Raw genomic sequence first — 27,500 nt, 5'->3', positions numbered from 1 at the left:
AAAGTAACCTAACAACTTATTTTTCCTTTTTCTTTTTCAATTAACAATAATAAAATACTATACTCTATAAAGTAAACAATCAGCTACAGTGTAGGTCAATCACTTTTCTTAATTCCCGTGCCCATGCAAATGTAGCGACTAAAACGGAACGGAAGAAGTATCAGATTTTGAGAAACTGCAAGGCTTTCAGAGAAAGTTTAATTCATTTCATTTCATTAGCTGCTAAGCGTTGTTACGATAGAGGTATATACAGCCATAATGGCCTAACAACCTGATAAACATTCCCTTTTAGAATGATTCACTCTAATAGATTTGCTAACAACTCGATCCCATATCAGCATTAATAGAAATGTTTAAAAAAAAACCCTTAGCATCTGTTGCTTATTTTTTACGTCAATCTCTATTCATTACACAAACATATTTGAGAAGCTAAAAAGTCATCTAGGTTGCTATTCAAATGAAGCATGCCACAACTCATCCTCATGGTCCGTCTCGGAAAAGATAATATGAATATATGATTGAACAAAACAAGTCTCTATTTTTCATGAAAGGTGGACCTGAGCACACAAGATTCTACTTAATATACTTGTAACTGAAAAATACCCAAAACAGGAGACTTGATTTTTCATAACAAACCGATTGAGTATGGACCCAGATATGACAAACCACAATAACTTTGATCAAAGCAAATATAAAAAAAATCAACTCATTTGAACCAATATACAATAATCTAATTTAAACTTAACATGATAAAGGTATTTGTCAAGTTTGATGGGTACGATTGTTTCAATGTCTTAATATATTTACTGAAATTCAAAGATACTCATGAATGGAAGAACTCAAGCACAAGTCACAGTGAAAAACGTCAATACAAATATAAGTCCAAGTTCTAATAGATCAAAAGTGTTGTATACATGGTGTAAGTTACGTAAAGAAGTCAAACCTTATTTGATAAAAGTTGATAAAGAATATTGATTCTCTCCTTGATTTCTGATTCACTTATATTAGTAGCAGATTGTGGAGAAGGATTTATCTTGTGGAGGTTTACATCCTTAGGATTAAATGCGTATTGAGACCTTTAAAAGTAGCATTGAAGAAGTTATTGATTCATATTTAAGAAAAACAATAAATCTAAATGATATCATCTTCAAACGCAATTGAATTGAAATAATCATACCCATTAATAAAATGTTCAGTTGAAGAAGAACCAAACTTTGTATAAACTTGAGTTTTCGTTCTCCTGTGACAGAAAATGTAAGAAAAATACAATCTCATTATAAGTGACATATTGAAGGACCTACAGGAATTTCCTTCACATGTGAAAAGTATAACATTAATGGATGTTCAACTCCTGACAAATGGTTTATCATTTATTTAGCAGAGGATCCATACTGTTTGGATTAAGGATTTGCATTGTTCTTGTGTGCACAAAGGACCTTTTTAACCTCAAAGACTAGAGTCATTTTAGCTATCAAACAATCAACACTTCACTCTTGGTCGCATGAATTACATACTACAAATGGTTATAAATATGTCTCATCTGCCAAAGAGTGTAGTAGACCCTCACCTTGGCTCAATTTCTTCAACCAACGCAACTGGTGTTGGTTCAGTTTTCTTATAGAGCAAGCTGTGGTGGCTGACACCACCAATGCCTAAAGATTCCAGGAAATTGATATGCACTTTCAAAAAGTCACTCCTGTTAGCAACAAGAATACATCCATTAACCAATGGCGAAAAACAAGAACTTATAAAATGGAGAACAAAGAGCACAATGATAGGAATTTAGAAGTACAAGACAGTTACATTGAAATTTGATCGCCATGCTCTGCATGTAACTGCAGCTGAGTAGGAGAAACATCAAAACCATCTTTGGGAAGGCTGAAAAGTTCTTGAAGATCCTGGAAATGTTACAATCGTGGTTAAAGATCTAGATTTTAACAAAGTAGCTTCATAACAGTATAAAACATAGTTGAAAAACAAACCTGATGAGAAAAATAACGTGTTTGCTCTTTGTGCTCTGTGGCTGTTTTGAATAAGCCTCCCTTGAATATCTAATACATAATTGAAACGTTAGTTATTTATCGAGCTGAACTTCAACAAAAAACAAAAATGACAGTTATAAAGGAGATAATAAAAGCCAACCTGTTTTCTATATATTTTTTCTTCAATTGTTCCACATGTCATCAATCTGTAGACTATAACGTCTTTCTTCTGACCAATCCGATAAGCACGGTCTACACTTTGGTTATCCGTACTATATAGATCAAATTCAAAGCTCATCATTTGCTTCTATATGCCTATAAGAAATTCTAAGTGAACAAATAAAGGGTAATGGTTTTTTTTATAAACAATTGAAGTTCATGCTACATAATGAATCAATGTGATTTATCTCTAGCAAAGTTTTGCAAAACTAGCACAACTGGCCAACTTTCACAATCAGCAGTTCAATAAGACTATGATTAAAACATTGAACCAGTAAAGAATTAATATTTATTCAGCTTGCATTAAAGAACCTGTGTCTAAAGGTAAAAACCATGTAACATTTAGGTACTAATTCTGGAAATGACCAGCTAAATAGATAGGTATTGATTTTGTAATTGGCAAGAAATCATCAGCTGTGGATGCTAAGGTGTTTGGAGATACTACCCATGCAAAGATTATATGCTTATGGATTTCAAGCCAAAAAACATGAAAAAACTAGGACAACATATAGAAACCTGCTTTAAGCAAGAGACGCTTAGGAAATATATGAACAAGAAAATGAATATAAATAGTTGGAACAAAAGGGACTTTTGCCCAAAAATTCATCGGATGGTAATGCATTTTCCCTCATTCATACGTTTTTATAAATGTTTACTCCTTAAATGTTTACTCTTATATCCCCCCCTTTAGTTTACTAGCATGTGTTTGCACACAAACCAAGGAAAAAGGAAAAAAAAAAAAAAAAAAAAAAAAAAAAAAAAAAAAAAAAAAAGTGAGTATATAAGTGGATGTAGGTGGGGTCATGTCCAAAAGAGATAATATTGCAAATCACGTGGGATTGACTAAAAATTCACATGTAGCAAAATTAGGGTGACGAAGGAAGTAAATCGCAAAGTAAAGAATTACTAATTGCATGTTATGTAAACTATAAGCCTCTGTAAATTTCATTAAATTCCAACAAAAATAGTTACCTAGGGTTCCATGCTGGATCTACAACAATTACACGATCAGCCATCGTAAGAGTTAGTCCAAGACCACCGACTTGAGAGGTCAGTAGGAATATTGGTGCGCCACGGCCTTCCTGGAATTCCTGATTATGAAAAATAACTTCATGAAAATCTCCAACATACACAAATTTTCAATCAAGAAAAAAATAGATATAAGAACTAACATTTACTATCTTCAATCTATCACAAGCTTTTGTTGTGCCATCAATGCGCAAGTAGGTAAAACCATTCATCGTCAGTGATTCCTGATCATACCAAAAAATATGTAAACACTCATAACAAACAGAATTCCAGACAAGATAATGAACTTAATTAAACTAAGGACGAATAGACTAGTATTCACAGAGCAAAAACCAAGCATAGCATGGCAATCACCATAGAGCTTTTTTTTTTTTTCAAATGTTTTAATTTCAAGTTCATGAAAAGTAAGAATTTATAAATGTATCTTATCATTCGTTCTAAATGCATTTACTCCAATTCTTGAAGGTGATTACCTGAATTTGCCTAGAGGCTTATTAGGCACCATATTATGAACTAATGTACAACAAATATTAAGTAGATTACGCAGTTGAAACAGTGCATCAATATGGAAAAGGAAAGTATTATGGATAAAAAACAACAGACATGTATTTCACTGTGCGCAAGGTTAGGAGGAAAAGCTCTTACACAAAGAAATTAGGAAAAATAAGAGCATAAAAAACCAAAATAAAATGAGAAAAATGCATTCTCATAAAATAGGCATCCATTAGGATACTCACTAGTAAATGAGACTAGTAAGTGAGATAACAATCATAAAGAGTTCCTCAAAGAAGAATAAAGGGCAACGAGAAAAGATTAAAATCCAACATGTTCCCGACTTTAATTATGTCCCACTCAACCCTTCATTTGCTTGCCTGAGTTCTCAATCAAACTAGTTCCCATTTTTTGTTTTGTAAGAATTACACTTTTAATTTTCTACTATGTGCAAAGAACAATCTCATTTAATTAATGTTTCATGCACAATTTACAATTATCATCTTAAACATAATTTTTCTTTTTTTGTTTTTTAATGTTTTGTCTAATGTCGACCAGCAAGAAAAGAAGCAACCATATTTTCAGATACTACCCGCCCTTGTCAAGACGGATCATTAATGCAGTTACCTTTATATGTATACTTATAAAATAACAAACGTATATTACGAGGTATTTTACAAGTTTGAGAATTCAACCTGGATGAGATTGAGCATTTTACGAGTTTGAGAAAAAATAAGAATGTTATGCCCCTCGGGAATCAACTTTTCCTGCAAGGATTACAAATGTATTTTATAAAATATAACAAGCCAAGAATAACAAAATAAGCTTAGAGCTACGAGGTCCACACAAACCAACAAAGACAGTATGAATGATATCTTGCATGAGAGATTGTCATGCTTCTCCTGAAATTCATCCTCTTCAGTTAGATTAGAGGCATGCATGGCTAATTTCTCAGCTAGGCCGCGCTCTTCCTTATTAAGCATTGAATCCATGCCTTCCAAAACATCTTCAGCCCCTCTCTTTGTTAAAAGATATGGATGGTCACAAATCTTCTTCAAAATCTGCGATAAAAGAACTCTTAAATTAAATTATTTAGACAAAATATAAAAATAAATTTAAGAAACTTTTGCAACCTCTACACAAAGGCAACACAAGGTAGATCGATCAACAGTTACATTAAGGCGTAAGACAAAATCATTATCACCAGCATGAGCACGACACTTCAAACAACTAACAATATGAGCTCCCAACCAGTTTGAACATCCGCCCTCGTATATCCAACGCTATAAACCACCTCAAAATCATCCAACAGGCTAACAAAATATGCTCTCACTTACATGAATTACTTGAAATAACAATGACTATTTTATTTAGGAAAAATTACCCTAAATAATATAAAGTTTCAACTTTTTCCTTATAATAACATCAACTATTGATTAAACATCAATATGACGAACTTTGGGGTATGTTTTCCTACAACATCCAGTTTTACTCATTACCTAGTAAAGGTCATTTCTAAAATAAATTAATTTTAAATTAAAAAGAAATCCCACCTCCCCCTTCTCCCACCTTTGCACCAACCCACCCCACCTTAGCCAACCACCCCACTTCCCTGCCACTCGTTCTCCACCATGACACTACCACATCCCCACCCTATTCAACCCCCACTGTCGACTCCCCTGCCACCTCTCCCCCGCCCCAATAATTGGCCCACCCTCTCCTTCTCCTTTAATTCTCACAGCTATTACTCCACCAAATCCCTAAACCCTAAAACTACCCACTGTAGCCACCTCTATCAAGAACTACCACTCCACCTTCCCCTTATCCTTCATTCATCCTTGCGACCATAACCACCTCTATACCCTAAACTCTAAAGCTAATCCCCTATAGCTACCACATTCGCGAGCCACCACCTCCCCTCTGCCCTTGCACCTTTAGCCACCATTGTCGGATATTTCTATTGTAGTCAACGTGGGTTGGTGATTTGGGTGTAGAGGTCAACGTTGGTGGTGAATATTGTCGGATCTGTGATATGGGATTGTGGTGGTTAGACTTGACAATCTCTGAAAAACAATATGCGCATAATGATGAGGAGTGGGGGAGGGTGGGGCCGACAAAGGGTGGATGACAGTGGGGGGACGGAGGGAAAGGGGTGTTGATGGAGAGGTTAAAGGAGGGGAGGGTGTGGCTGTGATGGAAGGGTTAGGCGAGGGGTGGTTTTATTTTTTTGATTTTAATTTTTTTGATTTTGGGTAAAATGACTTGCAATAATATGTTGCTAACAAGTTGTGGATATTTGGGAAAAACATACCCTAAAGTTCATATTATTCAAGGTTAATCAATAGTTGGTATTATTGCAGGGAAAAAGTTAAAAAGTTGTATTATTCATAGTAATTTTTCCTTTTATTTATATGATCCTTTGAGCACAAAAAACAATGCAAGTATTGTGAACTTTACAAACACATAACGCAAGTACTTTCTCAGTCAATGACAAAAAAACCTACACACAAGCTATAAATAATAAGTGCAAAGATACAATACCGTTACAGCAGCAAGAGGAGAACCGTCAAAAGCTGAAAGAACTATTTCACTCTTCAGAAAGGCTTCATATAGTTGACGCTACATGAAACATTTTAAACAAAAGGATAAATAAGAGACTGCTTGAGTTCCATTAGTAACTTTTAAAATACAGTATAGAGATTGCACCTGGCAGCTAGTCAATCGTAACCACACTATTATCTCATTCTTCTTGGACAATTCAGTGTTTTCTCCAGAGGCATTATCACCAAATACTTCATTTTTCAAGCGTCTAAGAAAGTAAGGTTGAATGCGCTCTCTCAAAGCCTACAAATAGTTCATTTTAATAAGATAAAATCTAGAGATATCAATCTAGCATATATCATGAGATAAGATCAACAATGAAAAATTATAACGTTCTTTTTCATTTGATTCCTTTTATCATCGGATTTACTTCATCATATTTGATCTTGCCATAAGCTAACTGACATTATACTTCTTATTCATCAAAAAGACACTTCTAAGTTGGAACTAAAAGATTAAGCAAGAGTAACAGAAGATAAAACAAAGTGGTACATACCTAGATAAAAACCAATACAATAACGAAGGAAGGTTATCTATACATCCATTTCCAATTGTCAAAGAATCAATTATTATTTGACTTATGGGTTATGCAATGGCTTCTTAAATTATAAACCTTCTTATCAAAAAAAGAATTAATTGTGAATTATAGCCTTAATGTTTTATACTTTTGCGAATTACAGCCTTGATGTTTTTTTAGCGAATTACAGCCTCCAAAGTAGCGTTTTGACTAGTATTCAAGCCAAGTGACCAGTTCCATACAATTTGACAGGTTGACCACACTTTTTTACCTTTGACTGTTCTTCTTCCCCTTGACCCATCCCTTAACCTTACCTATTCACTTTTCTCCTCCATTGTTGCACATCAAAGCTTTTGAATTTTTTTTTTTTCTCGTTTAACTTCATCCCTTAACATTTAACCTATCCTCATCAATTTGAGTTTTAATTTTTTTTCTCATTCAATTTCTTATTTTTTGGTAACCCTAAATTTCAATTTGTAAGTGCAAAATTTTAATGCAGCATCACAAACTTTTGACCTAACAATGCAGCATCACAGACACTCAATCCAAGAACAAGTCCAACAACAAACCCCCCTAACAAACTATCCCCAACACCAGTAGGAACAACTTGAACCGTCAAAAACAGCGAAATTTCAACTTCCCCGTCATTCCAGTACACTTTACAACCTTTCTCACCATTAGTAACCACCACACAATACAATTTTCTCACTTCCTCAATATCCAAAAATTGTGCTTCTGCTGAAGCCTTTAAAAATCCAATCTTTGATAATAAAGGATAGAAGTTAGTATCTTTAAGCTTAATTTATCTAACAGTACCATCAATTTAATCAAATTCTTTAATTAACCCCTGAGCATCAATGAAAACAACATCAAAAATCTCAACTAATTTCTCTTAAGTTTTAAATTTTGATTCACCTCCAGCACCCATAGCCATACCAAAACCAAATCTTTTTGCAAATGGGTAAATCGCTTGTGTTAATAGGGTCAGATGCAAATACTCGTTTGAGGATCCGATCTGAACTCGAAGACCCATCGAAATTGGTATTAGAGGACAAATGGGGTGAAAAAGGGTTTTTTCGAAGTGAGGGAGATTATTGGCGCGGTGGAAATGGAATGAGAGTAATTGACATCAAGGCAAGTGCAAAATTAAAATTTTTTTTATCACCAATAATTTAGATTTTAAGATTGCTTTTGAATTAAATATGTTTCTTTCAATTTGTGAGTTGGGTTATGTTGTTACAGGGTGTTAACATCAACCCCTATTGAATGGATTATGTTGATGGGGATAGAGTTACACAAATCATGAATAATCCGAGCTCTAAGTTATAAGAATGGATTTTCAATGAGTGAGAAACAGACCCAGAAATGAAATGGCCAAGTCTCAAGAATTTAAATGAAAAAATGAAAAATTAAAGTTTCTCATTGGCACTAGAGCGTCCCAAAATGTAGAGAGATGCTAAGAAATAAGTCACCATTAGAGTTTCCCCAAAATTGAAATTTAAGGTTACCAAAATAAAAAAGAGTTGAAAGAGAAAAAAAAATTAAAACTCAAATTGATGTAGGGTTAAATATTAAGAGATGAAAAAAAAAAAAAAAAAAAAAAAGAAAAGAAAGCTTTGATGTGCAACAATGGAGGAGGAAAAGAGAGTGGTTAAGGTTAACGGATGGGTCAAGGGGAAGAAGAAAAGTCAAAAGTAAAAAAGTGTGGTCAACCGGTCAAATTGTATAGAACCGGTCACTTGGCTTGAAAACTGCTCAAAACGCTACTTTGGAGGCTGTAATTCGCAAAAAAAAAAAAAAAGGAAAAAAAAAAAACATCAAGGCTATAATTCGCAAAAGCATAAAACATTAAGGCTGTAATTCGCAATTAATTCTCAAAAAAATGTTCATTCTTGATAAAGTCATATTTAAGTTCTTTGGTATCAAATAAACAATATATGCCGACTCCTTAAAATCATGTGCGCTTTTTTTTGTGGCTTACAATGATGCTTGTTATCAACGGTCAATCAAAACAATATCATTATTTTTACAAGGGTTAGATTGCATACATTTTATTATCGGATCCCCGTAGGAGCTTGAATGGGGGCCCACTTAGAAATGAAAGCTATAAAGAGGTTTGCAAATTCAAAAACAAGATGATAAACAACAAAGAAACTGAAATGAAAACCTCAAAGAGTTTTAACAATGAAAAATAAATGAAAAATATAATGCAAAGATGAAGACAAGTGTATATAAGGGATACCTCCCCTCAAATGTAGTATATTATATTGAATTCAACAATTACAAGTATAATAAACCTCTCTTTTTCTTGAGAACAATTTCTCAAGATCGCAAATATTAAAGCAAAGTAAGAACACTCTCAAGTTTCTAACAATACAATAGCCCTCTCAACAATATGTGTGTTTGTGGTGAATGTTACTATGAGTGATGAATCCAATTTATAGGCAAGGTATTCATCACTCTTAGCATTCCCTCATAAATCACCATAAACTCGCATGTAACATCCCAATTAACATCCTAATTAACTATGACAATAAACATTACAATAAACAATAGAGTAATGCATCACATTATTGCATAGTCACTACAAATTCTGACCAAAAACAGGATCCAATGTAGTCTGCTCGACTACCGCTCGACCGAGCCACTACCTCGCTCGGTTGAGCGAGCTTCCAGTGAAGCTACTGACTTGTTCTGGACATTCTACTCGACCGAGCCAACACCGCTCGACCGGTCGAGCTAGGCACTGCTCAATCGAGCGCCTGGTCAAACCACTCACAGTTTGCTTCTTTCCTTGTTGCTTTGATCAAGCAACTTTCATCAACCGTTCCAAACCTTAAACCACTCATATTCGACACATCTTTATCTACCCTCTCCAAAGTACAAGACAAAGCATGTTTGATTATATGTTTAAAGTTAACGTCGTCATTAAGATTATTGGCACTTGCTTTAACAGAAACAATGAGAAAGATGAACACAATGACATATGAGATAACTTAGATACCTCCCCCTCAACAAATGTTAATTTATATTAGAATCAACAGTACAATATAAATAACCCTCTCTATCTTGAGGACAACCTCTCAAGATCACAACTACTAACACAAAAGAAAGAAAGCTCTTATGGTTAACACCCTATCCCTCACTTGTGCATCAGCCCTCTCAATTATATTGTGTGTTGTTGTTGTGTTATTATTCTATAAATGATGTATGCCTTTTATATAAAAGATATACATCATTCTAACACACACATTAACTCTACATCAATACAAATAACTCCTACAATAAAAATAGCAATAAACAAGAAACAATGCATCCCCTTCAATGCCCCAAACGTACATAAACTGATTGTTGGAAGCATCCTAGGCAAGTGCTCGAACGAGCCACTGAAGTGCTCCAACGAGCCAACAGATAAGAAGCTCACATTCTGCTGCTGTCAACTGTGCTCGGACGAGCACTCATCTTGCTTGAACGAGCATAGTACTTTGACACTCTCTGTTTGCTTTTGGCGTGTTGCCTTGTTTGAGTAACCACCTCCCCATGCCTTGCCTCGTACAAGCATGGTTCCATACTTTAGTGAAGCCTCGTTTTCCCAATGATAAGCACCTCATGAATCGTCCCAAACATCAATTCACTATAATTCGACCCATCCTCACCAACTTTCTCCTAAGTTCAAGATATGGCATGTTCGAATATATGTACAAAGCTAACATCATTGCTAAGAGTTTTGGCACTTGCATTAACACACTTAATAGCATTAAGGTGATGAAATGTTCTAAATGGAATGTTGTCCTCTTAGGAAAATGAATTTTTAGACTCTATTATCTTAAGTAAGAATGCATAATATTAAACCCTATGATAACTAGGTAACCCACCTAATGTGTGATCCCACTTACCTACATAAAATAGATTAGTAATATTGTTGAAAGGTATATTTCCAACAACTCAATAATCTGCATAAAAACTAGATAACTAATTTATACATGCAAAATAGGCATTACCTTTGCAGCCATTGAACCAACCCGCTTATCCCTCTCAGATGCTCGTTTGTCGTTGCCACGAAGAATCGGGTGTTCATACTTTTCTCTAAACCTAAATATACAACATACTTTACATCTTAGTCTTAGAATAACAAGAAGCCTACTCCAGACACTTGCATGATTAAAAAGAGACATACTCTTTGTGATCACCTAACAATTCAGGACAGCAGAAGTAGAACAATGCCCACAGTTCCTATTTCAGTAGAGAAATTGTCACATTTTTACTCATAATAATTCATTCACCAATTAACATATCAAATATTTAGCTAAATTGTTATACCTTTAGATTGTTTTGTATTGGTGTGCCACTAATGATAATACGATGCGCACAAGGTATTCCAAGCAAACTCTTGGCTCTTTGTGTACTTGGATTTTTTATGAGATGACCCTAAAATTATAACAAAGCAAGAAGATGCCAACGAGAATTACATACAGATTTATACACAAGAAGATGCTAACTTTTCATTTTATTAGTAATTTCTATATGATAAAAGATAACAAAAACTCTAAAACACTTAAAGTACTTCATTTAGCACACATAACAACCAAATATGGATAAATCGGAGGATGGTAAACATACATAGTTGATAGCCTTTTGCCATAGTTATTAAAGAGCAGTACTAAAATATTCCCTTTTAAAGTAACAAGTTGCATAGAAAATTGATGAGAAAGGTGAACAGTGATCATCTGAATTGACATTTTAGCTTCATTTTAATTTTTTAAATATATGTTAAATATATTAAGACAATCATATATATGGGCATATCAACTAATCAAGAGAAGAAAAATATGGTGGACAAAAGGGCTTAGAATCATATTAACTATTTAGAATGTTTGTACTAATATATCATTACATCTAATACTTGTTACCTACCTCGTCAAGTATCATATAGTCCCAAAGTGGACCATCATCACAATCATCATAGTACAAATTACTTCTGCTAAGTTGTTTTGCATTGAATCGTACAATGTCATAAGTTGTCAAAAGAATACCCTTATCCTGCAAGACAAGAAAATAACATTAGCAAATTTAATAAATAAATAAAGTGCACAAGCAATGTTCGTATTCAATGTTTCGACCTGGTAGGAAAAACTAAACCACCAAGCTATATAGATTTTCTTTTAGCTTCGTTATATATAAAGTCCAATGGCAACACATAATACCAAAGCCTTCTTCTTCTTACCTGAACTCACCATTTAAAATACATCGAATTTCTTTTTATATGGCCCCTAATTTAAATTTATCTAATTTGTTTTACATGTAAAATGAACTTGGCATCCCTTATCTAAACTTACTAGTTATTTGAATGTTAAATTTACTGAAACTTTGTTTATAGGGGAAAAGAACAAAGCTTGATCATACTAAGCAGCAACTGCCAACCTTTAAAAGTTAAAAGTCACTAACAATCTTGGACATAAATGAAGATATCAAAAAAAAAACAAAACCAACTAAAGGATTACACAACTTTTTAGTTTATGTAAAATGAATATAATAGCTAAAGACAAACCTGAAACACATCCTGAAGCTCGTAGTTCCGTAACTTTGGACACGTCCCAAAATATCTGAACAAAAAGAAAATTTGGTCAAAACTATTATGTTGTGACTTGTGAAACATAAGATCCTCCCCCTCTTCTTCTGAAAACCCAAAACCTTGAGGTTCACATGATAAGTACACTCACTCTTTTATCTTTTGTGAAAGACCCACCGCAGATAGTTCTTTGATCCAATGAGCGATCAGCGTTTTAGGAGCCACAATCATTACCCTCTTGGTGAGACGTGAACTAAACAAGCCAGCTAGAAAACCAGAAATCTGAAATGCACAAAGATTTTTTATCAATATAATGTCAACAAGATTGTAGCAAATAAGGGTATGTTTGGTTAGGGTAAAAACATTATCCCAGTAAATTGTTCTCCCCAATTTTTGTTGTTTGGTTTGACAAGAGAAATAAAAGGGAAAACTCGGGTGAAAAAGAGTTTTCATCACTTTGCAAACATTTTCATCTAAAAATGGGAGAAACCAATTGTCCACCCTTCTATCCCCAAAACATCTATTTTTTTCAAGAGCTATCCATCAACCCAAAAAAAGGAAATCAATTGTTTTTGCATTTTAAATTGGAAAATAAGTATCATGGCAAGCGGTTTTCCATTGGAAAATAGGTTTCATAAAGCGGTTTTCCAAGAAAAATGTTTTCTGCCAAATGGTAAACACCATCCAAGAGTGAACAAGTATTAAGTTCTTCACCTGCATGGTTTTGCCCAACCCCATGTCGTCACCCAAAATCCCACCTTTTCCTTGACAGTGAAGAGACCAAAGCCACCTCAAGCCATCACGTTGATGAGGATACAACATTTTGCCAACTTCAGCAGGCAACTTGTAAGTTGAACTTGGACCAATCAAAGTAATAATATGGTCATCCTGTGAAGCAGTCTTATTAGTATCATCACCATCATTAACCAATACCTCAACCACACTCGAATCACCATACTCCCGGTCGAATTTACCATAATGCCGCTTTATTCTCTGACTCCAATGGCTACCTGCCACCTCAACACAATCATCATCAGCAGCAGCAGCAGCATCACTATCATCTTTAATATCATAAATTGTTTCTCTACGAGAAACAACCAGTTCTTCCTTTGCTTTCAAGCTTACATTTCTAGATTTCCCTTTAACAGTGTCCTTGTACAGTTTAATTTCTTCATCAAAATTGTCCCCATCAGATTCAATAAACACCGCACTCTCAGCTTCCTTGTTTTCAATCCCATCCTTCACACCAGATGAAAAGCTTTTCAAACTCAAAGTTGTAGCAAACGATGAATCAACACTACCAAATTCAGACTCCACTAAATCATCCGCTTGACCTATACCTTTTTCCTTCCCTTTCTGCAACAAATCGTCATTCAAAGGAACAGCTTTTAGAACAACTGGCTTAGGGTTTTTCTTCTTCTCAATCGTCAAACTCTCAAGCCTTGAACTCAAATTATTCAATATATCCCTAATCTCATTTTCCCCGCAATGCACATTCTTCCTAGGAGACGGTGAACTGAAATCAGATACATCAAGAAAATGATGATTCCCTTTATTCGTCTGATGAACGTCGTCATCATCATCATTTTTCGCTGAGACTTTGCAAAGCCCTCTTCTACCTTCAATTTTCACTTTCTCAAGCTTCAACTTCGGCTTCGGCTTCGGCTTCAGTATCTCTGTTAATTAGACTAGAAATCACTCGACCAAAATAACTCCAAATAATTTACTAAACGTCAAAAATTCTAACTAAAATTCACATTTAAAAATCAAATTTTACTTTTTAATTTCATTTTAATAAAGCTCTAATAGACAACAATGACAAATCAATTATTAAATTAACATAAAATTGCGTCAAAAAATACCATGGCGTGGCACATCAGAAAGTTCAGAAAAAATAGGGTTATTTTCATCAATTGCTTCCACAAAAACCTCAGAATCAAGATTTGGGCATCGATTCTCTCTCGACAGTTCAGTAACATCTGCAAAAGCAAAACCACATTTAACACCCAAACCAAAAGTAGATAAATAAATGAGTATCAAATACTAACTCTAGTGCTATTGATCTAGCAATATTGTCTGATTCTTGAAGTTAGGTATAATCTGGCTTGAATCGCCAAAATTCATATTTTCATAATATTTTTTTCAATAATTTTTATTTTTAGTTTAAAACAAAAAATGTTATGTAAGAACTATTTAAAACAACCATAAGAAGTAAATTGAGGAGATTAAAAAAAATACCAGGAGAAAAATCGAAGTCAACGAGTGTAAAAGGAGGAGCATCATCTTCAAATTTTGTTAACTTAAACTGATTATCATCACCTGAAAATTGAGAAAAAAAAATGTAACATTAGATTACAGAAAATTGAAGAAATGAAATCAAATGGAAAAGAGAGACATAGCAAGAGAATGTACGAGGAAGTTGTTTGGAGTGAGAAGCAGAGAGAAAGCGACTGAAACGTTGATTGAGACTCAATGGTTTCTTTGTCTTCGTCGTCGTCGTGCTTTCTTCCATGGTTTCCTCTGTTCTGCAGTTTTTCTCTTTGCGTTAATCGTTTGTTTGAAAATTTGTATACTGGTAGTAGAGTAGGCGACTATAGCAGGCGCAGCCACTTCGAAATTTAAATCTTAAACGGTTAAGTGCTTTTTGGAACATGTTTTTATCAAGGTATAGTGAAATACTTAAATCTTTATTTTTATTAACGATTTTACGATCCTATGATTTAAAAATAGGTAATTGATCCAAATCATAAATTAGATCTTAATATGGTAGAATCGTGTGATCCTACTTAACTCAACAATTTTGGTGGTTGGATCATAATACGATTCTACGATCATCCGATCCAAAAATATTATCTATATAGTAATTTCAATTGTAAAATATTTTCATATAATTTAAATTTCAATTATATATATATATATATAGTAATTACCAAGAACATAAATTAGAAAGATACACGGCTATCTTGTCTTTCAATTAGCACATTTCCCCATCTCTCAAAATGCGTGTTTCCCTTAGAGTGTCGTATAAAACCTATAATATAATATTAAATAAATGATACAAAAATATTAGATTTTACCAATAGTAAATATATAATATTATGATTTAAGAACGTAACAAATACTTACCGCATCAATGTTTTTTACTCCAACGTTCTTCGCGGATTGTAAGATATCATCGATGTATTTGAGAGTGTAGTAGCCGCAATCAACGGTATTATCTTGTCGAAACCACTAAGAGAAAATAGATGTTAGTGCAAAAAAAGCTTAAAAATCCTTACAATCGCAACTTAGCACGTAATTTCAAGCATATGACTATGATTTTAATTTTTAAACATTTCAACACAATAATATATACCAAATAGTGTTGTGTGCCAAGTTTCGTGCAAAAAAAAACAAAGTTTGAACTACTTTATGCGCGAAAGTGTCAAAAAAGTTTTAAAACCCTAAAAATTGCAACTTAGCACGTAATTTCAAGCATATGGCTATGATTTTCAATTCTAAAAATTTCAACACAATAATATTTACCAAATAGTGTTGTCTGCCAAGTTTCATGCAAAACAAACCAAGTTTGAGCTACTTTATGCGCGAAAGTGCCAAAAGAGCTTAAAAACCCTTAAAATCACAACTTACCAAATAATTTTAAGCATATAACTATGATTTTCAATTCTAACCACTTCAACACAACAATATATACAAAATAGTGTTGTGTGCCAAGTTTCGTGCAAAACAAACCAAGTTTGAACTACTTTATGCGCGAAAGTGCCAAAAAAGCTTAAAAACCCTTAAAATCGCAACTTAGCACGTAATTTCAAGCATATGACTATGATTTTAAATTATAATAAATTCAACACAATAATATATACCAAATAGTGTTCTGTACAAAATTTCGTGCAAAACAAACCAAGCTTGAACTATTTTATGCGCGAAAGTGTCAAAAAAGCTTTTAAAAACCCTTAAAATCGCAACTCAGCACGTAATTTCAAGTATATGACTATAATTTTCAATTCTAACCACTTCAACACAATAATATATACTAAATAGTGTTGTGTGCCAAGTTTCATGCAAAACAAACCAAGTTTGAGCTACTTTATGCGCGAAAGCTCCAAAAAAGCTTAAAAACCCTTAAAATTGCAATTTACCAAGTAAATTTAAGCATATGACTATGATTTTCAATTCTAACCACTTCAACACAATAATATATACCAAATAGTGTTGTGTGCAAGTTTCGTGCAAAACAAACCAAGTTTGAGCTACTTTATGCGCGAAAGCACCAAAAAAGCTTTAAAACCCTTAAAATCACAACTTAGCATGTAATTTCAAGCATATGACTATGATTTTCAATTCTAAATATTTCAACACAATAATATATACCAAATAGTGTTGTGTGCCAAGTTTAGTGCAAAACAAACCAAGTCTGAGCTACTTTATGCGTGAAATTGCCTAAAAAGCTTAAAAACCCTTAAAATCGCAACTTAGCACGTAATTTCAAGCCTATGACTATGATTTTCAATTCTAAAAATCTCAACACAATAATATATACCAAATAGTGTTGTGTACCAAATTTCGTGTAAAACAAACCAAGTTTGAACTACTTTATGCGCGAAAGTGTCAAAAGAGCTTTAAAACCCTTAAAATAGCACGTAATTTCAAGCCTATGACTATGATTTTCAATTCTAAAAATCTCAACACAATAATATATACCAAATAGTGTTGTGTACCAAATTTCGTGTAAAACAAACCAAGTTTGAACTACTTTATGCGCGAAAGTGTCAAAAGAGCTTTAAAACCCTTAAAATCACAAGTTAGCACGTAATTTCAAGCATATGACTATGATTTTCAACTCTAACAAGATAAACACAATAATATATACCAAATAGTGTTGTATGCCAATTTTGATGCAAAATAAACCAAGTTTGAGCTATTTTATGCGCGAAAGTAGCAAAAAAGTTCAAAAATCCTTAAAATCGCAACTTACCAAGTAATTTTAAGCATATGACTATGATTTTCAATTCTAACCATTTCAACACAGTAATATATACCAAATAGTGTTGTGTGCTAAGTTTCATGGAAAACAAACCAAATACGAACTACTTTATGCGCGAAAGTGCCAAAAAAGCTTAAAAACCCTTAAAATCGCAACTTACCAAGTAATTTTAAGCATATGACTATGATTTTCAATTTTAACCATTTCAACACAATAATATATACCAAATAGTGTTGTGTGCCAAGTTTCATGCAAAACAAACCAAGTTTGAGCTACTTTATGCGTGAAAGTGCCAAAAAAGCTTAAAAACCCTTAAAATCGCAACTTAGCACGTAATTCAAGCATATGACTATGATTTTCAATTCTAACCATTTCAACACAATAATATATACCAAAGAGTGTAGTGTGCCATGTTTCGTGCAAAACAAATGAAGTTTGAGCTACTTTATGCACGAAAGTGCCAAAAAAAGCTTAAAAACCCTTATAATTGCAACTTACCAAGTAATTTTAAGCATATGACTATGATTTTCATCTATAACCATTTCAACACAATAATATACACCAAATAGTGTTGTGTTCCAAGTTTCATGCAAAATAAACCAATTTTGAGCTACTTTATGCGCGAAAGTGCCAAAAACGCTTAAAAAACCTTAAAATTCATACTTTGTGAATCACTTAATTCAAATGTATTCCTTCTGTATGATCTACACGCATATAACCAACTTCTATATCATCTTGATCCACTTATTTTGGATTGATAAAGGCCGGGGAGTCTTCAAAAGCATCTTATTCTTCCTCATCCTCAACTTCACCTATACCAAGGATACTTCTTTTTTCCGGTACAACAATAGACCATTTTTTATCAGACGGGTCTATAGTGTAGAATACTTGCTTGGCTTGTGTGGCTAGAATGAATGACTCCTCACTATCACGCAAACGAGCTAAGTGTACAAGAGTGAATCCACAAGGGTCGTCATTTTTTATGCATCGTCTATTATCTACCCACTTACATTTGAAAAAACCAATAGTGAAAGTAAAGTAGTCAAACTCCCATATTTCATGTACCCGCCCGTAGTATACCAATTTAGCATCAACCGGCAATTGATCATTGGCACTTACGTAAAATGTAGATGACGCTAAAATAGAAACCCCACTATTCTGTAGATAAGATGACTTCTTATCTTGACCCTTAGTCCAAAATGTGAATCCATTGACATCGTAACCCTCCTATTTGTTGACATCATCACGAGAACCAAAAGTTAACCACTTAACAATTTCAGATACACCCTTGAGTTCTTCACTTATTACTCCATTATGAAACCAATCAACAAATGTCTTGTTATGGAAAATACATCTCAAACTTGTATAAAATTACAATCACGTCGACTTTAAGAGCATCAAGTTTTAAGGGATCAAGAACTTTACTACAAATTGTGTTGAAGAATGAACATAGCTCGGTAATAGCATATCTCACATGTTTTGGCAGTATTCCACGGATTGTAATTGGTAATAACACTTGCATTATTACATGGCAATCGTGAGATTTCATGCTTCCCAATTTCAACTCACCATTTAGGGTCACAAATCTCTTCATGTTGGATAAATACCCAGACGAAACCTTAATTCCATACAAAGACTTACAAAATGTCCGCTTCTCTGCTTTGGACAATGTGTAACAAGCTTGAGACAAATAAACTTTGTCATTACTCATCTTTTTCTTATCGCCCTTTCCCTTGTTACTGCCACCAACTTCATCAGTTCTATTTCTTTTCTTACTCACCTTAACATGTGCCCACAACTCCGAACGAATACCCTTACATTCAAACCAATCTCGCACGGCCTTAACATCCTTTGTCTTACCCGGAATGTTCATGAGAGTCCCGAGTATGGCATCGCACACATTTTTCTCTATATGCATAACGTCAAGACAATGCCTAACCTGTAGATCTCTCCACTATGGAAGCTTCCAAAAGATTGATTTTTTTTCCATAATCGGTCTTCACCCCCTTGCACTTGCCCTGTTTTACCAAATACGGTCTCACCTCCCTTAACCTGTTCATAAACCTCATAACCGGTCAATGGTCGACGAGCTACACGGTCCTCAACCTCCTTGTTGAACATCTTCTTCTTGTTATGATATTGGTGATCTCGTGGGAGGAACTTTCGATGGTGCTTGAATACGTGTTTGCACTTAGGAATCCACGTGGATTCCATGTCATTGATACATATTAGGCATGCTTTCTTCCCTTTATCCTTATACCCTGATAAGTTTCCATATGCCGGAAAATCATTAACGGTGCATAAAAGCATTGCACGCAAGGTGAACTCCTCATTAGCATTAAACACGGAAACGCCTTCATCCCACATCTTTCTCAAATGCTCAACGAGAGGTGCAAGATATACATCTATGTTATTACCAGGTTGTTTAGGATCCGAGATAAGAAGCGAAAGCATAATGTACTTACGCTTCATACGGTGTCAAATTATTGATCACTAACAGTACCGGCCAAATACTATGTTGAGAACTAAGATTGCCGAATGGGTTCATTCCATGTACACAGTCCGAGCCTTAAATTACGAACTTCATCTCCAAAATTCTTATGCAACCTATCAATACACTTCCACTCCGGAGAATTAGATGGATGTGTGAACAAGTGACCTTTCTTCACCCTATCTGCATGTCACCTCAAATTTAACGCATCTTTCTTTATAGAAAACAAGCGCTTGAATCTAGGTATTATTGGAAGATACCACAATACCTTAGCCGGGGGCCCTTTAGCATCCCCAGCCCCTTTAAACTGGTAACGCGATAACCCATACCTAAGACACTCTTCTAAGTTCACATTTTCATTTCGATACAATACACAATCATTCGGACACGCATGAATCTTCTGGTACTCTAAGCCGAAAGCACACATGAGCTTTTTGGCATAATATGTCGACTTTGGAAGTTTATTTTCCTCAGGAAGTATCTCACCTAATGGTTCTAATAACATTGTGAGACTAGCGTCACTCCAATTGAACTTTGACTTAATGTTGAAAATTGTCAACATGGTTGTTATTTTGGTGAACTTTGTACATCTAAGGTACAAAGGCTTTTGAGAAGTGTAGCACCCCTGAATTTCCAACCCCTTAATGAAACCAAAACCGTAAAGGACGGGAGGAAATTCAGGTGTTACATAAAAGAAAAGGAAAAGAATTTGGATAAATGTTAAATATTAACTTTAAAAGGGTGAGTGGAAATTTCGGCTGCATCTCTTCTAAAAATAGAACATGTGGTAGATCAATTAGCACAATACAAACATTAAACTAACCTAAGGCATTATTACCCTTAAAATCTCACACCATGGCGGAATGATTTGTCGCCGGGTTCTCAAATCAACATGCCAAGTATGGATGGTGGTTTCAGTGTCGACGCTTTTGTTTAAAATGACTTAACTCCTCAAACAATACAGAGTTATAAACTACGCAGCGGAAATACAAATATACAAGGGAAGACACAAGGCCTCATAACAAAACATATACAACCAAAGTTTACAAAAGTTAACAAGAGCTACAAAATCGAAAGATAACGGTATGACACAGGTTATGCTTCGCCCTCATCACTCTCCCCCAATACAATGCAAAAGAAGCTCTAATACCTGCTACGCCTGTCTATGATCCTCCTGTTGCTCGACATTAGACCAAAGACCAATGTGTCATAGCAGGACAATCATAGAAGGTCATCAACAATCAAACATAAACACAATGTACACGTTAGTAACTAGCATCAAATATTATAAGGCCAATTACTAGATAACATTATGTTATACAACAACATAAGATGATTTCATAAGACCCAAGCACAGATATATAGTAACCGTTTATCGTCCACTTATACTTCTTGATCTCATTACTTCCTTTCCAACCTGAACCATTTGTTCTTGGGTAGAATGCAGGTCACGCTCCTCTTTTCAAAACATAAACTCTTGCAAAACACGCATAGTATCAACTCAACCAAGGCATTAACAGAATACGTAACACATGACCTTATAGAGCTTGTCTATCTTAAGGTATGTGTGATCATAGTCTGTAATACCCTTGAGGTAACTTAACTTAGGCACACTTTTCACTAGCATAAACTATTTTATCAATAAGTAGATGTTCTATCAAAGAGTAAACGTTCTATCAATGTGTAAGCTTTCTATCAAAGAATGAACCTTCTTTCATTAAATAACATTCGATCAATGAATAAAATTTCTATCACTGAATAACTTTATATCAGTGGATCTTTTCTCTACTTCCTGGCATAGTGACACGGCCAAGGGCGTTATCGGCCACCCGGCGCCCATGGAAAAATATGAGCTCATGCCCCCTCCAGCTGACCCTATCGAGTCCTACCTTTCAGGAAAAACTAACACACTAGGGTACTAAACCAGTGAAGAGGCCACCATATTGGGGTTTTCAAGGCTCGCATGGTAACACCATGGTCAAGGGGCGGTATTGGCCACCCAGCGCCCAATGACCCAAGCATGCTCATACCCCCCTTACGGTAGTCCCGTCGAACTTCACGTAGGGGACTACTAAATCAACCGGACATAATCCAGTTGAGTCACGCCAGCTAATCATAATCTAATATTTTATCAGATGGGAATAACTTTCACTTTCGACTATTAATGTAACATCCCGGAAAAATCGGATCGTTAAAAGAGAGATTTTTATATTTTAAAAGAAAACCAAGCAAGACCCGAGTTTAACCAAGATGTCTAAAAGGCACGAGAAAACAAAAATTTTAAAGTTAAAACTTGCGGATCGAGTTCTACTAGAGTTATTGTAGATTAATTAGTGATATCGTAGTCTTAGCAGCGGATAAAAGATATGACCAAAAGTCCAAGGAGTACATCTCGAGAGCGAAGTTGCATCTTGAATAATCCATTTCTAAAAATCTAATAAAGTTTGAAATTAAAATCCTTTCGTACTCTATCTCTTTTATTCTTCAGATGTAATCCTCACTCCCCAGCCTGCAACTTAACTCACTGCTAGTTATTAACCCCGAAAGGAAAAACAACATCATCGCAGGATCGTTAAGATCAAAGGTACACGTCAGCAAAAACATCTCTTATAACATTAACATTATAGCATAAAGCACAATGGCAACTTACCATACGTCGGCTACAGTTCAATATTTACTTTTTAATAAATTCCAAATGATTCATTGAGTTAGTCAGCCATACTGCTGTACTTTTCCGGCCATACTACCGAACCAAACCCCAAACTTCCGGAGTAAGACAATACATTAGGGGGAGCTAACCCCTAAGCAAGTCTCTACCATAGGCAACACGCCTTACTTCGGTGCCTATGGTTAAGTATGCATACCCCCGCGGTGGCTCATAATGCCCCCACAAACCGCGAGTAAAATCTTTCCACCAATCGACGTCATACTACGTCTACTTAAAGTTAGTGAGGTCATACTACCTCTACTCATCAAGTTATTGAAATCATATCTCTTGAATAAGAAAACATAACATCACCTTCACACTTTATTCAATATATTATTATTATTATTATTATTATTATTATTATTATTATTATTATTATTATTATTATTATTATTATTCCTTTGTAACAACCAATCCACGATATACAAAGTTTTACTGCATGTACGTAAGAAAAAGCAAATCTTAAATGAACCTATCAACTTTCCGTCACGAATCGACTTCCTACACGATTCAATCGTACAGATGGGAATAAGCATATATTCACACTTTCTCAAACCACAATCAAGGCACACACACACACACACACACATCTAACATCAAGCCACACTTGCAAACTATTCATGATCACACAACATACTTCATCACAACATAACATCCAATAAAATTCAGATTTAGTATTCTGTCCAGAACAGTATGTTAACACTGTCAAACTGAAATTTCGACTTCACCGTTGCGTCCGGAAGGCGTCAAAACCCCCGGGTACTAATTTTCATAATTCATAATGTACTCTAAGTATTTTTAACCTATTTTCAAGCCAAAAAGTGTCCCAAAAACAGATTTTTTTACCATTTTTCTAACCCTACGGGATTCACCAAAATTTCATCAACAAATGAATTCCAAATGGTACATTGCCTATTAAATATCAATGACCAAATTTATATAATTCTTATGAACCATCTTTGAGATTAAATTCATTGTTCAACAATAATTTCTTTAACCACACACATTTTTTTTTACATGAACATTCATATTTATATATAAATTTCAAAATCACCCATCACACAAACCAATTCTATTCTTCACATATATGCATATTTAAGAACTCTAAAAAGAAACATTCTTCATCAATTTAGATAGAAAAATACATCCCAAAATCATACATGAAATTTTAAATTCTTAAATTAAACATGAATTATAAGATAAAACATATAATAATCATAGATTTTTAAATTAAAACTTAAGAATCAACATAGATTAAGAATTACACTTACAATTGTAAAGTAAAACACCAAATGATGAAGTGTAATGGAGTTAGGAATGTGGATTAGGAGGAATTTTGAAAGGATATGTTTTTTTTGTCCATGGAAACTTTAGAAATGAAAGAATGTCAAAATGAAAATGATCAAGGAATTAATGCCTTGATCCTTCATTACCCTAAGGGAGTTACAAGCTCCATCAAGAGTCCCTCCTATTTTCTTTTTTTTTGAAAATAAAAGATGGGTTAAGGAAAAGTTTGGGCCCAAATAATTCTAATTGCCAAAAAAGATTGCAAATCTCATGACCAAGCCCAATAATAAATAATATATATATATATATATATATATATATATATATATATATATATATATATATATATATATATGTATATATATATATATATATATGTATATATATATATATATATATATATATATATATATATATATATATATATATATATATATATATATATATATATATATATATATATATATATGTATATATGTATGTATATATATATATATATATATATATATATATATATATATATATATATATATATATATATATATATATATATATATGTATATATGTATATATATATATATATATATATATATATATATATATATATATATATATATATATATATATATAATATTACTAGTAAATTATTAAATATATCGGGGAAAAAAATATCGGGAAAATATCGGGGTGTTACAGACTACCCCCCTTAAAAAGGTTTTGACCCCAAAACCGCACTTATCATAACACATAACCACAAAACAAGTAAAACAAAGATAATCTCTATACACACATACACAAAGCAACCCAAAACATAAATCACGCGAAAATCCTATCGCCTTCTACCCCCCTTAACGAAGTTACGTCCCCGTAACTTACTAACCTGAGAGAAAAGGTGATGATACTGCTCTCGCATGGAGTCTTCCGTCTCCCAGGTTGCCTCTTGTGAGCGGTGATTGGACCATAATACTTTAACCACGGTGATATCCTTCCGACGAGTACTACGGACCTTCTTATCCAATATCCGGACATGCTGTTCCTCATAGGTTAGGCTCTCATCAAGTTCTAACGGCTCTGGATCTAATACATGAGAAGAGGCTGCGACGTAACGTTTCAACTGAGAAATGTGAAAAACGTCGTGCACCTTACCTAGAGCATTAGGCAATGCTAACCGATAGGCTAACTTCCCTACTTTCTTCACAATGTCATAAGGACCTATGAAACGTGGGCTTAACTTTCCACGAGCACCAAAGCGAACTACTCCTTTCATTGGAGACACACGAAGTAGAACCTTGTCACCCACTTCAAATTCATCAGGCCGACGTCGGAGATCGGCGTACGATTTTTGTCTATCTTAGGCTGCTTTCAATTTCTCGCGAATTAACTTTACTTGTTCAGTCATTTGAACAAGCATATCAGGTCCTAAGGTGACAGATTCAGTAAAATCATCCCAGCATACAGGACTACGGCACTTACGACCATAAAGTGCTTCGAACGGAGCCATTTGAATCGTAGCTTGGTAACTGTTATTATAAGAGAACTCTACCAGATCCAAATATTCATCCCATGAACCTTGCCATTCCATGGCTATCGCTCTCAACATGTCCTCCAGTATTTCATTGACACGTTCCGTCTGACCATCGGTCATTGGGTGGAAGGACGTACTATGAAGAAGGGTGGTCCCTGACGCTTGTTGTAATGATTTCCAGAAATGTGACAAATATTGAGTATCCTGATCAGAAACAATAGTATGAGGTATTCCATGATAACGAATCACGTACTTAATATAAGCACAAGCAAGTTGTTCCATATCCCACTTACAATTCATTGGAATAAACCTTGCCGACTTAGTAAGTCTGTCCACGATAACCCAAAGAGTATCATTACCAGCTCTTGTTCGAGGCAAACCCAACACAAAGTCCATAAAAATGTCGTCCCACTTCCATACCGGAATTTCTAGAGGTTGTAATAATCCGGCAGGTCTCTTATGCTCACTCTTGACCTTTTGACACGTTAAGCACTTAGAAACAAATTCTGCAATATTCTTTTTCATACCCGACCACCAAAACATGCATTTTAAATCTTGATACATCTTGTCTCCACCAAGATGAACTGAGTATCTAGAATTATGAGCTTCGTTCAATAATTTTTCCTTTCAAAGAGTCACACCCATCCGGTACACACCACCGTCCTTTAAAACGAAGACTACCATCCTCATGAATTGTAAAACCGTCAGCTCTCCCTTCACTGATCTGCTACCGAAGTTTAATGAACTTGGGGTCTTCCAGTTGCTTAGCCATAATCTCTTCAAAAAATGTAGGTTGAATGGACAATGCACTCAACTTGGCTTCCAACTCCCCTTCTTGGATTATCTTTAAGCTCATTCTCTCGAACTCCTTACACAACTCCTCAGAGGTTATTAATGCTGAGACTGAGTGCCTCGATTTTCTGCTCAAAGCATCAACGACCACATTCGCACGGCCTTCATGATAAGCAATCTCCAAGTCATAATCACTGATAAGTTCTAACCAACGTTGTTGGCGCAAATTCAACTCGGATTGAGTGAAAAAATATTGCAAACTTGTATGGTCCGTGAAGATCTTGCATTTGACACCATAGAGATAATAACGCCAGATTTTTAATGCAAAAACCACAGCCGTTAATTCCAAGTCATGTGTTGGATAATTCACCTCATGAGTCTTTAGTTGACGCGAAGCATACGCCACTACTTTCCTATCTTGCATTAAAACACAACCTAATCCATATTTGGAAGCATCACTGTAGACGGAATATTCCAAAGATGGATCAGGTAAGGTCAACACTGGAGCTGTAGTTAATTTCTCCTTCAACAACTGAAATGCCTTCTCACACTCCTCGGTCCATTCGAACTTCTTCTCTTTCTTCATCAAGGATGTTAGCGGACGAGCGACACGAGAAAAATCCTTCACAAAACGACGGTAATACCCTGCCAAACCTAAGAAACTTCGAATATCCGTAACATTTCGGGGTGTAGGCCAGTCTCGGACTGCTTCTATCTTTGCCGGATCAACAAAGATCCCCTCTTTAGAAACAAGGTGACCTAGAAAAGCCACCTGTTCTAACCAGAATTCGCACTTTGAAAACCTAGCATGTAATTCATTTTCTCGAAGAATTTGCAAGACTACCCTTAAATGTTCTTGATGCTCTTCACGACTCTTAGAATATACCAAGATATCATCAATAAACACCACTACACACTTATCAAGATATGCATAAAAAACTCTATTCATCAACCCCATAAATGCAGCGGGTGCATTGGTTAATCCAAAAGGCATTACAAAGAATTCAAAAATGTCCATATGTGCTTCGGAAAGCTGACTTATTAATATCCTCCTCCTTAATGCGCAACTGGGATATCTTGACCGTAAATCAATCTTAGAAAAGACTCTTGCCCCTTACAACTGATCAAAAAGATCATTAATCCATGGTAACGGATATTTATTCTTAATAGTGACTTTATTGAGTTCTCTGTAATCAATACAGAGACGCATCGTTCCATCCTTTTTCCTCACAAATAATACCGGGGTTCCCCAGGGAGAAACTCTAGGTCATATATAACCCTTTTGAAGACTCAACTCTCTTAAAT

The 27,500-nt window shown here is 34.7% G+C and overlaps 1 protein-coding gene and 1 pseudogene across 1 annotated transcript in view; both read right to left on the bottom strand.

Moving 5' to 3' along the window:
• The window catches only part of LOC130818013 (protein CHROMATIN REMODELING 24-like), a 15,778-nt pseudogene extending 755 nt beyond the window's left edge, over window positions 1–15,023 (bottom strand).
• Window positions 15,024–23,077: 8,054 nt separating this feature from the next.
• Window positions 23,078–27,500, bottom strand: part of LOC130818541 (uncharacterized) — a 6,628-nt gene continuing 2,205 nt past the window's right edge. Inside the window, exons 5-10 of the mRNA XM_057684706.1 lie at window positions 26,840–27,069; window positions 26,173–26,323; window positions 25,514–25,877; window positions 25,020–25,090; window positions 24,759–24,908; window positions 23,078–23,092 (exon numbers count right to left, since the gene is read on the bottom strand). Coding sequence (XP_057540689.1) covers window positions 23,078–23,092; window positions 24,759–24,908; window positions 25,020–25,090; window positions 25,514–25,877; window positions 26,173–26,323; window positions 26,840–27,069 — 981 coding nt within the window. The remainder of the gene's footprint in view (window positions 23,093–24,758; window positions 24,909–25,019; window positions 25,091–25,513; window positions 25,878–26,172; window positions 26,324–26,839; window positions 27,070–27,500) is intronic.

Source organism: Amaranthus tricolor, chromosome 7 (assembly GCF_026212465.1).
Source record: "Amaranthus tricolor cultivar Red isolate AtriRed21 chromosome 7, ASM2621246v1, whole genome shotgun sequence".
In the NCBI taxonomy this organism is placed as follows: domain Eukaryota; kingdom Viridiplantae; phylum Streptophyta; class Magnoliopsida; order Caryophyllales; family Amaranthaceae; genus Amaranthus; species Amaranthus tricolor.
Note: the sequence above shows the minus strand (reverse complement) of the source record. Positions and strands in the feature narration are given on the sequence as shown.